Genomic DNA, 12316 nt, shown 5'->3' with positions numbered 1-12316 from the left:
TATATACGAAAACCATATACCAAGCTATACCATACATCGACCACTGGAGAAGTACATAACAACGATACGATTAGGCGCGAAAATTTAGTCGAGTTTCCCGCCTAGCACGAGCACAAACCGTAACTGGACAACAAAGAAGTGCACCCAGTATACAACCTATAGAAAAGCCGAATAGCAGCATTCAAGGCGTTTTCAAGTGGTGTCGGTAAGAAATTTGAAAAAGAAAAAAAATCATTTTTCTACGTTGATATACCGTTGATGAGCCATACAGTTATTAACGCCGCTCGAAAATAGTCTAAATTCAAAAGTACCGTTGCTATCATGGAGAAGAAAATTTCAGCTCTTCGAGAGAAAATTTCCAGATTTATCGATTATGTCGAGGAAGTTGTTAAAATGCCAGAACCAAATTTATCGAAAGCCTATCTTGAGACCAAAAGAAATATGATAACGAAAATGTGGGATAAGATTGAAAAAACCAATGATGATATTGAGGAAAGTGAGGTGGAAACGGCAAAAGGTACAAGAGAATATTTGAAAAAAGATTACGAAACGGCTTTCGCGATGTTAGACAAGGTCGCTCTAAGAATACAAAGGAAATTGGAAAAGTATGAACCGATAGCAGCACCGTTACAACCGAATCCAACAGGCAACGCTAAACCGAATATCAAACTCAAGGCGATGGACATTCCGATTTTCTCAGGCGATTACGACAAGTGGATTTCCTTCCGAAATATGTTCGACTCTTTGGTGCACGACAAAACGTACACCGACTTGGAGAAAATTCACTATTTAAAGTCGTGTTTGGAAGGCGATGCGGAACGGGTCATTTCTCAGTACGATATCAAGGCCGAATCATACATACCGGCTTACGACGCATTGGTAGATCGTTTCCACAATGAAGCAATACTCATCGATACACACATAATCAAAACCTTGTCGCAACCAAAGCTACACAGAGAATCTGGTGATGGTTTGAAAGAAATGATGGATGTTACGTCGGTCAATATTCAAGCACTGAAAAGCTTGAATATTCAAATCGACACTTGGGATCCAATTTTGTTACTTTTGTTGGTGCAGAAATTGGACGACGCTACTAGACGGTTATGGGAACAAACTTTAAAGCCGAAAACGTTGCCGACGATGAAAGAGTTCTTAGATTTTCTTAAAAATCGATTTCATGCGCTAGGCTGCCAACAGAAATTCAAATTCGCAATCGAGACAACGACGAGTAGTTCACAATTCACGGGTCGGCACAGTTCCAGTTTCCGTTACGAGACGCCAAGATTCCCACCAAGAGTTCGTCAAAGCTTTCACACATCGATGGGTCGTCAAGGCAAGTGTCCTTTCCAGTGTAATGATGCACATGAGGCAACGAATTGTAATCGTTTACTAAGAGCGGATCCGCGCACGAGGCAAGATTTAGTAGCGTGCGCTAAATTGTGTAAAAATTGTCTCAAACCTCATGGAGGTCGATGTGCCATGAGACCAGGTTGTAGAGTCTGCCGGGAATATCATCACGATCTACTACATCCACGCAATTCATCAACTGGTTCAAATGAAGGTCAGATGCGAGCTGACCGAACCGTTAACAATTCCACTAATCGTGATCACTCGAGGAGCTTAATGAAGTCGATCCTAAGGTTATCGGTTGGCACGAACCGGTTTTGTTATCCACAGCGATTGTATTGGTACGTTCTCAACGGGACGATCAATTTTACGCTTTCCGTGCATTGGTGGACGATGCGAGTGAAACGTCTTACGCTTCGGAATATTTAGTACAAACGCTCGGTTTAAAGAAAAGCGATGTATTAGCAAATTCGACCGGCCTAGGCGGTGTTAACACAGGAAAAATAAAACACATCGTCCGTTTCGAAATCAGCTCCAAACAAAATCCAACGTTCAGTATGATGTTGATGATAGAGAGTCCAGTCACCAAGAAGATAACGCAACTATTACCATCCACATTCATAGCACGCAGAGGATGGAAACATATCCAGGATTTACCGTTGGCTGATCCACAGTACTACATTCCTGCAAAAATTGATTTATTATTGGGATCGTCAGTATACGGGTATCTGATGTTACCGGGTTTGGTGAAATCGTCACCACAAGAACCAGTAGCCAGGAACACCGAATTTGGTTGGATCATCTCTGGACCAGTACGAAGTCCGACGGAACCGGTGAATATATCAACGTTCCACCTGCGGATAGATGTGGATGAGCAATTAAAAAGATTTTTTGAGCAAGAGGAAGTATCGAAAGAGAGATTGTTGACAAAGGAAGAAGTCGAATGCGAAAATTTATATATGAGAACATACAGCAGGAAGGAAGACGGACGGTTTGTGGTGGCACTACCCTTTAAAGGCAATATGGAGGCTTTAGGATCATCAAGAGGTCAAGCCATTTCACGTTTAACAAAATTAGAGGAACGATTCAGTAGAAACCGCGAACTGAAGGTCGAATATATGGGAATTTTGAAAGAGTATGAGCAGCTGGGACACACAACAGATCTGGGTCTTCTGAAAAACAGCAATTTGAATCAACAAAGTTATTATCTACCACATCATGCGGTTTTCAAGCCGGAATCTACATCAACAAAAACTAGAATCGTGTTCGATGCATCGGCGAAGGGAACAGGAGGATATGCGTTAAATGATTTGCTAATGACTGGACCTACACTTCAAGAAGATTTGAGGACGATCTTGATACGGTGGCGAGTTTGTCGATTTGCTGTCGCAGCGGATATAAAGAAAATGTACCGGCAGGTCGAAGTTCAGGAAGAAGATAGAAAATTTCAAAAGTTTTTGTGGCGAGATGATGAAACGGGAGAAATTCATGAAATCCAGCACAATATGGTAACATTCGGAGTCACATCGGCTACATACTTGGCAGTCAAGTCGTTGCAACAATTGGCAAAGGAAGAGAGCAAAGATTTTCCACGAGCGGCTGAGGTAGTGCAAAAAGATTTCTATATGGATGATGGGATGTCAGGCGCTGACACCGAAACAATGTGCGTGAAATTATGCAAGGATTTGAAGGAGTTATTGAGTAGAGGAATGTTTGAATTGAGTAAATTCATCTCAAATTCGGAAAAGGTTTTGGAAAGTATACCGGAAGAGGATCGAGAAATAAAACTACCGATGGAAATTGAGACGGGCAGTACAGTGAAAACGTTGGGAATACATTACCACCCAACATCAGATGAATTTAGGTTCAAAATTAATTTAAAATCCACGAAAGATTGGCCAACGAAACGAACTTTATTGTCGGAGACTTCAAGATTGTACGACCCGTTGGGTTGGTTGGCACCAGTAGTCATTACAGCGAAGATATTGTTCCAAAAACTCTGGGAAGCTGGTCTCAAATGGGACGAGAAATTGCCAGAACACATCGCTAGGGCGTGGATCAAAATCCGTGACGAGATGCATTTGATGGAAGAATTGAGCATAAATCGTTGGATTGGTCAAGGGTGTCAAACTGAGAAGTTCGAACTACACGGATTCAGTGATGCGTCAGAGGACGCTTACGCTGCAGTAATTTATTCTCGACTCGTCGGTCATGATGGAGCCATTCAGGTGACACTAATATCAGCAAAGACAAGAGTGGCACCATTGAAACGTGAAACTCTGCCGAGGCTCGAGTTATGTGGCTTGGTCTTGTTAACTGATTTGATGTCAGAAGTACAAAAGGCATTACCAGTCGTTGAAGAAAATGTACACGCATGGACGGATTCTACGATCGTCTTGGGTTGGTTAAACACGAATCCAGCAAGATTGAAAACTTACGTGGCAAACAGAGTAGTACAAGCAAACAATTTCTTGAATGGAAGCCAGTGTCATCACATCGAAGGCACAAAGAACCCGGCCGATTGTGCTTCGAGAGGCCTTGATCCGAGTGACCTTAAATCGTTCGAATTATGGTGGAATGGACCCGAGTGCCTGAGAGAAAGTAAAGTTTCATGGGATCAAGACTTTGTTATTCCTCCAGTCACATTGGAATTAAAAACGAAGACAATTCTAACAAATTTGAATGTCGCCAAGGGCGATCTGGTGCGATTGCTGGAAAGGTATTCTGATTTCAACCGTGTCGTACGGATCATCGCCATATGTATGAAAGTTGTGAACAGAATGAAGAACAGTAGAGTGACTAGGGTGACAATGCTATGCCTTACGTTCATCAACAATTTGCGAAACAGCGTTCGAAAACCCCGATTGATCATCACAGCTGTGGATCTACGGTTAGCCGAAATTCTGATAATCAAGTTGAATCAGGAGCAAGATTTTCCGAGGGAAATCCACGATTTGTCGGACAATAAGGACATTAATAAGAAAAGCCGTCTGCTCTCCTTGTGCCCATTTCTAGACGAGCATGGCTGTCTACGAGTTGGAGGTCGGTTCAAGGAAGCAAATTTACCGTACGAGAGGAAACATCCATTGATTATAGCGCCTGGTAGGCTGGCCGAGTTGATCATTGCCGATCGACATATGAAAACGTTGCACGGCGGCATAAAAATAACAATAAATTTGGTGAGAGAGAGTTATTGGGTCTTGAACTTGAGGAGTCAAGTCAAGCTTTGCATTCGTAACTGCGTGAAGTGCATACGGTATAAAAAGGAAACAAACAGTCAGATAATGGCTGATTTACCGTCATCGAGGGTGAACGTTGCCCTTCCGTTTACGTTGGTCGGTTTGGACTACGCGGGACCGTATGACATAAAGGCGTCGAACGTGAGGTCGCCACCTATCCGTATAAAATCAATCATGATCGATAGAAGACTGGTAAAAGCTTTACCGAAAGTACCGGTGTACGAGGGCTACATTGCTCTGTTCGTCTGTATGGCAACAAAGGCCGTGCATTTGGAAGTAGTGAGCGACAAAAGCACGGATGCGTTTTTGGCAGCGTTTGATCGATTTACTGCTCGGAAAGGTCACCCAGAATGTTGTTTCTCGGACAACGCTTTAACATTTGTTGGGGCCAAAGGTCTCTTGGCACCTGAACCGGAGAAATCTCTGTTGGACTTCAATAAAGTCAACCAGCACTCAACAAGGAACGGGACCGATTGGAAATTCATAACTCCCAGGGCACCACACCACGGTGGAATTTGGGAAGCTGGGGTCAAATCGATGAAGCATCATTTGAAACGAGTTATTGGAGCAAATGTATTGACGTTTGAAGAGATGTCAACTGTCACAGCAAGGGTAGAAGCGTGCTTGAATTCGAGACCATTATGCCAGTTGAACGACGATCCAGATGATCTCTCGGTTCTGACACCAGGACATTTTGTGGTGGGAAGACCTTTGCTAGCGAGACCAGATAAAATGGCCACGTCGAAAACCATTGGAAAGAGGGACAGATGGCGGCTAGTGGAAGCCATTCAACGTGACTTTTGGAAGTCGTGGAGAGACGAGTACCTGAATGAGTTACAAGGCAGACAAAAGTGGAGAGTGCCGATGAGGAATTTCGAAGAAGGTGACATCGTATTAGTGAAAGAAGACAATATGCCAGCTCTGAATTGGCCATTGGGTCGGATCGTCAAGGTTCATCCGAGTACCGACAACAATATTCGATCAGCGACGGTAAAAATGACGAGTGAAAGTGGGAGGCTGACAGAATTAAAGAGGCCGATCGTGAAATTGATTCTATTACCGGTCAAGGAGGAGGAAGTTATTGAAATAGCGAACAATTAAAAGGAGTTGATCGGATAGGAGAGGAGGAGAAGAAGTTAAAGCATCAAACATAAAATAAAGAGAAAGTGAAGGAGCCAAGGCGCATAATTTCAGGCATAATTAACTTACGTCATAAATCGTTAAAATATTTCCATCGTCCACAGTTATTCCAAACATTGGGCATCCACGATCGGCGATAGAGCTAAAAAAAGGGAAAAATAGAAGGTCAACACATTAGTAATACATTCAAGCACAGCTGGAACGATACATATCACCTGAGATGTTCATATTCAATTCATTTCACGATCCGATGACATCATAAGCAAGCAAGTGGTCATCAATGTTTACATTTGGAACATTTCACAATAAAAATTACAATCGGCACATCCGTTGGACATCTTGGTGGTGGAAATTCGCAGAACATTTGGCCGGTAGCTCAGATCCCTAGTATTCAACCGTTAAACCAAAACTAGGGCAAGGTCAAAGGAAAGTTATTCACAACAATGCTCATAATCGAACAGAATCTGATCATGAACTTACAATTATCACAGCACGTATTACGAGTCATAAAGCAACCACATCACAAGTTAATTACAATCACATCACACAATTTGGCATCTGTTGGATCGCTAAATTCAATTAAAATTTCACATTGGTTTTCGACCGCACACCGGTTAGAATATTTCGATCGACTGAAACGCACAACACACACACGACATCGTTTGGCAGATCAACCGTCGCCCAGCAAACCAGCCCTATTATACACGAACACATATGTACTTACTAAACATCAATGCTATATGAAATGGAACGAATGAATTTCGGACTGGTGTAAATCGGGGTCGACTCGACCAGTTGTCTTTCATTTCGTTTTCATTTTCATGTAGATTGAATTGAGGGAATTTGGTTTATTGAAATATGAGTATTTCAAGGCGGGTACTGTATAATATTCGAACTCGCGCAACTTTGATATTGTATACTGGGACCGTAATTATAGATAAGAGTAAAGTCTAAATATGCGCGCCAACAGTCGAGCTGGGGAAAATCATGTATATATCGACGAAGGGGAAATGTCGTACTACAGTTCGGATGTAGAATGTTGGGTATCGACCTCTTTTTTATTTTAGCCGTTGAATCGCTAGGATATAATTTGTAGCCAATAAATATTAATTAAATAAAGATTTGGAATGAAACAAGAAGGTGTCTCATTTTAAACAGATTTGTTAAATCAACAAGAAAAATCGTCATAATGTGAAGAAAAACCAAGAAATATCGCCAAAGAGTAAAGAAACTCCAAGGATCATAGAGAAGTGAAAATTTGTCTTTATGGCGTTTCTTCACACTTCTGAGACTTTTCTTGATGATTTAATAAATCAACTTAATATGATGAATTGTCAAGAAAAATCGCCAAAGTGTGAAGAAACTCCAAAATAATACAATATTGTCGATTTGACTATAACTTTTATTTAGAAAAAGATTGTACGGGACAGTATGTACTGCATATCATATAATTCCTCTCTCTTGTGTTTATCTGTGTTCTACGAAGCCAAAATATAATTTCGGACTACAAGTAAACCGTCTCGACTGCCCAGTAGTTATTTTCCTAAGTTCCTAATGAGTGCAAAAAGGCTATTTCAACATTAGTTGCGTAATTTTTATGTGAATGTTTCTGAGGTTTTCCATCTTAATATTTTCATGAAGTTACAAATAATCCACAGAAAATTTTATTACCCTAGAACGAGGTCGGAAATACATCAAATAAATCAAATAGAAAACAGACTTGGAAATTGTTATTTTGTCTAAAAGTTGATATTAAAATTCTTTGGAAATCGTAAATCGCATAATTGCATGAGCAGGCATCTCAGGATTATAAATCAGGAACTTTGAAGTTCGTCATATATTCATATTCTTATCTTATTCCTGACCAGATTCTGTTTTCATCTTCTTCTTCTTCTTTTTCAGCCTGTTTCTATCCACTGCTGGATGTAGGCCTCTCCAACTTCTTTCCATTTCGTACGATCCATTGCCATTTGCTGCCAGTTTGTACCTGCAATATTCTTAATTCCGTTTGTCCATCTCTCTGGTGGTCTACCTATAGCTCGTCTTTTATATGGTCGCCAGTTCATGATCTTTTTGGTCCAACGTTCGTCTGTCCTTCTTGCAATATGTCCCGCCCAGCTCCATTTCAGAGATGCTATTCTTTCCATGACATCAACGACCCTGGTTTGTTGTCGAATCCATTGATTCGTCATTCTGTCTCTGAGTGTTATTCCAAGCATACTCCGTTCCATGGCTCTTTGTGTCACTCTCAATTTTTCTTCGGATGCTTTCGTTAAAGTTAACGTTTCCGCTCCATAAGTGAGCACTGGAAGGACACAAGTGTCGAAAACTTTGCGTTTCAGACTATTATTCATTTTGCTTTTGAAAATTAGTCTGAGTTTTCCGAACGCTGCCCATGCAAGACCAATCCTACGTCTTATTTCTGCAGTTTGGTTGTCCAGACCTAACTTCAGCTTATGTCCTAGATATACGTAGCTGTCGACTCGTTCAATGACAGTGTCACCAATTTTGATTTCTCTATCGTCCCCGATGTTGGTCATGACTTTTGTTTTCGATAAGTTCATCTTGAGGCCAACTTTGTTTGCCTCTTCACTTAACTGTTGTAGCATAAGCTGAGCCTGACCTAGATTCGCTGCTATCGGTACAATGTCATCAGCGAAGCGGAGATTGCTCAGGTACTCTCCATTTATCTTTATTCCCATTTTACTCCAGTTTAACTTCTTAAAAACACTCTGCAGAATCGCCGTGAATAATTTCGGTGAAATGGTGTCACCCTGCCTTACACCTCGGCCAATTCTGAATTTCTCCGTGCTCTTATGAAGTTTTATACATGAAGTAGCATTTTTGTACACATATCGAATTGTGTTGGAGTACCTTGAGTCTACTCTACATTCGTCTAATGCGTCCAATATCGACCATGTTTCCACTGAATCGAAAGCTTTTTCGAAGTCTATGAATAGCAAGACTATGTCGATGTTGTATTCACGACACTTCTCAATAAGCGTTCTCATCACTTGCAAATGGTCGTTTGTGCTGAAACCAGATCTGAAAGCAGCTTGTTCAACAGGTTGGTAGAAGTCGAACTTGTTAGTGTTCCTCTTCGTAATGATTTTCATAAACAACTTGTAGAGTGTTGACAATAGGCTTATGGGTCGGTAATTTTCCAGCTTTGTTATGTCTCCTTTTTTATGCAGCAATGTAATTACCGCATTTTCCCAAGCTTCTGGTACTTCTTCCCATTGGAGACATCGATTAAACAAAGCCGTGATTGCCTTTAATAATGAGTCTCCACCTAGTTTAATGGCTTCCACTGGAACACCATCTTCTCCGGGAGACTTTTTGTTTTTCATCTCGGCTACTGCAGCTTTGACTTCATCAACAGTTATGTCGGGCATATCCTCCGATCCCACGTTTCTTATTATTGGTCTATCTTCGGTTTCTTCCGTTGGGCTCTGTCTTGCTGAAGAAAACAAATTCTCATAAAATTCTGTTGCAATGTTTAATATCGCATTTCGATCCGTTTGGATCGTTCCTGTTTTGTCTCGTAATTTGAAGATTTCTTTTTTGGCGTTTGTCATTTTTCTCCGTAGGACTTTCATATTGCAGTTAGCTTCAATTATGTTTTGAGCCAATTGGACATTATATTTTCTTTCATCTGATCTCCTTGCTTTGTTGATACTTTTAGACAAGTTCCGGTATTCCACCGAATCTCGTCCTCCGTTTTTTACCAACTCTGCTCTGCTTGCGATCAGGTCTAATGTTTCTCTGCTGAGTTTTGATTCTTTCCCTTGGACGGATTTGCATTTGGATTTCATGAAACCCATTATTGTATCGACGATTTTGGTATTCAATTCGTCCAATGTTTCACATTGATTGTTGACGTTATCTAATTCGGCAGTCATTTTCGTAGCAAATTCTTCATTTTGTGTGTAAAGCCGTTGTACGTCAATCCTTTCACTTTTCTGAACTAGTTGTGATCTTTGAAATCTGGTATTTAACGTGACTCTTGCACGAACCATTCGGTGATCACTACCTGTTGAAAAATTGTTTAGGACCGTAACGTTCTTAACGGTTGACTTACAGCCAGTTATGATGTAATCGATCTCATTTTTCGTTAAACCATCTGCACTAGCCCAAGTCCATTTACGTTGAGGCTTTCCTGCAAAAAATGAATTCATTGCGTACAAATTGTGTTGCTGTAGGAAGTTGAGTAAAACATTTCCACGCTCATTTCTTTGGTCGTTGCTAAAACTGCCAATAGAAACTTCGGAGTCTTCTTCTCGTTTTCCCAGCTTCGCATTGAAATCACCGATTAGATATTGGTAATGTGATGGGTTTTCGTCCAGACATCTTCATAGAATCTTTCTACTTCTTCGTCATCATGGGTGGACGTGGGTGCGTAAACCTGAATTAATTTCATGATTGAGCTCAATCATGAGCTTCACTTATACAAAGAGTTGAATTTATTTCCTATGCCAAATTGTAATTTGGCGAAAAAGAATGTTCCGAATCTGCGTTTCGTTTAAAAAAAAAGTCTTTAGTTGAAATGATGATTGTGAAGATTTCAAATGGACGGCTCTTGGTGTTTCTCTAATTTTGATTCTATATCCTGCAAAGCATTAATTGTAGCTACTGCGTCCAGCAACTTTTTGATCATTCTTCAGCGACAAGTTTTTTTTTCTAATGGTGCTCCGCACTTTACATCGAACTGATGCAAATTCCTTTATGAAGAGAACGTCACATGTAGCTCCATTTTCGCTAGTTTGTTGTTGAGATGAAAGCAGGTGACGACGGTCTTCGTTATACTTGGAATGAGACGCCATTCCTTGCAATACCGTACAAACAGCGACATGTCCTTGTTTAATGTCGCGTTGATTTCGCTAAACAGCTTGTGCTGTGCTGCGTATGCCATATCATCAGCATATAGGAACTTTCGTGCTATCGATGGTGGTAGATCGTGGACATATAGGTTGAAAAACAGACACGCAAGAACTGATCCTTGTGCTAGGCCATTGTTCAGTTTTTTGAAGCGAGTATTCTGATCATTCAGTAGTATTTTGAACTGCCGATCGCTGAGCATGTTGGCCACTATGTTGACTATTCGTAGGCAGGGAACCGCTTTTATTAATTTGTACAGCAGACCCTTCTTCCATACAGTATCGTAGGCTGCTGTCAGGTCGATGTGACGTTCGATAACAAAATTCTCCGACATGATTTCGAACCGAAATACTTGGGAGTGAGTCTCGATAGGTCGCTAACCTACGGAAAACACATCGGCAAACTCCGCCCAAAACTTGCCACGAGAAACAACCTGCTTCGCAAGCTCACGGGTACAACTTGGGGTGCATCGGCATCATGCTTAAGGACAACAGCGCTGGCACTGGTTTACTCATGCGCAGAATACTGCAGTTCTTCGTGGCTAAACAGCGCACACGCACACAAAATCGACGTCGAGCTGAACAAAGCTATGAGACTGGTCACCGGGACAGTAAAATCAACGCCACTAGATTGGTTACCGGCCCTAAGCAACATCGCACCTCCAGCTATCAGACGACAAAACAAATTGCTGTCGTTATACCGGAAAATCATGGAAATGGAAGAGGTGCCACTGAACAGAGACATTGCTCTACCCAGAATCGAACGCCTTAAATCCAGAAAACCAGCTATTTCCACAGCTAATTCACTAAATGCAGCTGAATTCAATCCGAAGGAAGTGTGGAAAGAATCTTGGGAAAGAAACGGCATCGGCACCGAACTGTTCAACTTCGGCACACATACATCCAAATCCAAAGAATTCCACCTGCCTCGCAAAATATGGTGCAACCTAAACAGATTGCGAACTGGTCACGGGCGTTGCAACGACATGCTTTTCAAATGGAAAATGACCGACAGCCCTAGCTGCCAATGCGGAAGCGAACGACAAACTATGATGCATATACTGCACGACTGCCCCATTCTCAAATACCACGGCGAAACCGGAACCATTTCCTCACTGACTACAAGTGCATTAGACTGGCTCGGTTCGCTGGACCTATAAAACGAATAGACTGTGATTTGAACTCGTGATATTTTTCTTCTCATTTTCTTTTTTTTTATGTCTGTGATTTTGTAATTTATAATTTATTGACTTCACTTGTAAACATGTAACTGAGCTCATACCATACGATAAATAAATATGAAGAGAAAACAAAACCACATTAACTTCACTATTATTCACAATTATTTTAACATTTAGATCAATTTGGCCGTTGAATTTAATGATCAAAATTTTGCTGGCCAGCATTTTAGATGAGACACATAAATAAACAAACGTCTGATACATATCATGACAAGCACACAATATGTTTTTGAAGACAATAGAAGCGATGACGGACGTAGGGTGGCTAAATGTACAATTATATTTTACGTTCTTTTGTATGTTGAGACGTACTGAACGCTTTCCTATATCGTTCACTGATACAAAACATCTTTTTTCAAACTCAAACGGTTTATATTGCATAAAGGTACTCTTAATTTAGAAGCCTGATGTAATAATTAAAAACCAAGAGAAAATGTAACCAAAACCAAAATTTAGTTTATCCACCCTATAT

General features: G+C 40.9%; 2 protein-coding genes across 2 annotated transcripts; both read left to right on the top strand.

The window, feature by feature from the left end:
* Positions 1-453: 453 nt before the first annotated feature.
* On the top strand, positions 454-1232 carry LOC119073052. The gene is made up of 2 exons (XM_037178362.1): positions 454-1100; positions 1187-1232. Exons 1-2 carry the CDS (start codon positions 454-456, stop codon positions 1230-1232), a joined length of 693 nt encoding a protein of 230 aa, XP_037034257.1.
* A 530-nt stretch (positions 1233-1762) lies between these two features.
* On the top strand, positions 1763-5771 carry LOC119073047. The gene has a single exon (XM_037178359.1). It carries the CDS (start codon positions 1905-1907, stop codon positions 5685-5687), a length of 3783 nt encoding a protein of 1260 aa, XP_037034254.1. The 5' UTR covers positions 1763-1904; the 3' UTR covers positions 5688-5771.
* The last annotated feature ends 6545 nt before the right edge of the window (positions 5772-12316 follow it).

This window comes from Bradysia coprophila, unplaced genomic scaffold (assembly GCF_014529535.1).
Source record: "Bradysia coprophila strain Holo2 unplaced genomic scaffold, BU_Bcop_v1 contig_111, whole genome shotgun sequence".
NCBI classification, from domain to species: domain Eukaryota; kingdom Metazoa; phylum Arthropoda; class Insecta; order Diptera; family Sciaridae; genus Bradysia; species Bradysia coprophila.
Note: the sequence above shows the minus strand (reverse complement) of the source record. Positions and strands in the feature narration are given on the sequence as shown.

What these genes read in the sequence shown, in the direction of transcription:
- LOC119073052 (XM_037178362.1), top strand. Translation starts at nt 454, where the DNA reads ATGTGGGATAAGATTGAAAAAACCAATGATGATATTGAGGAAAGTGAG. An exon ending in TTGGACGACGCTACTAGACG is followed by an intron (nt 1,101 to 1,186) that starts GTTATGGGAACA and finishes TTCATGCGCTAG; the next exon opens with GCTGCCAACAGAAATTCAAA.
- LOC119073047 (XM_037178359.1), top strand. Translation starts at nt 1,905, where the DNA reads ATGATGTTGATGATAGAGAGTCCAGTCACCAAGAAGATAACGCAACTA.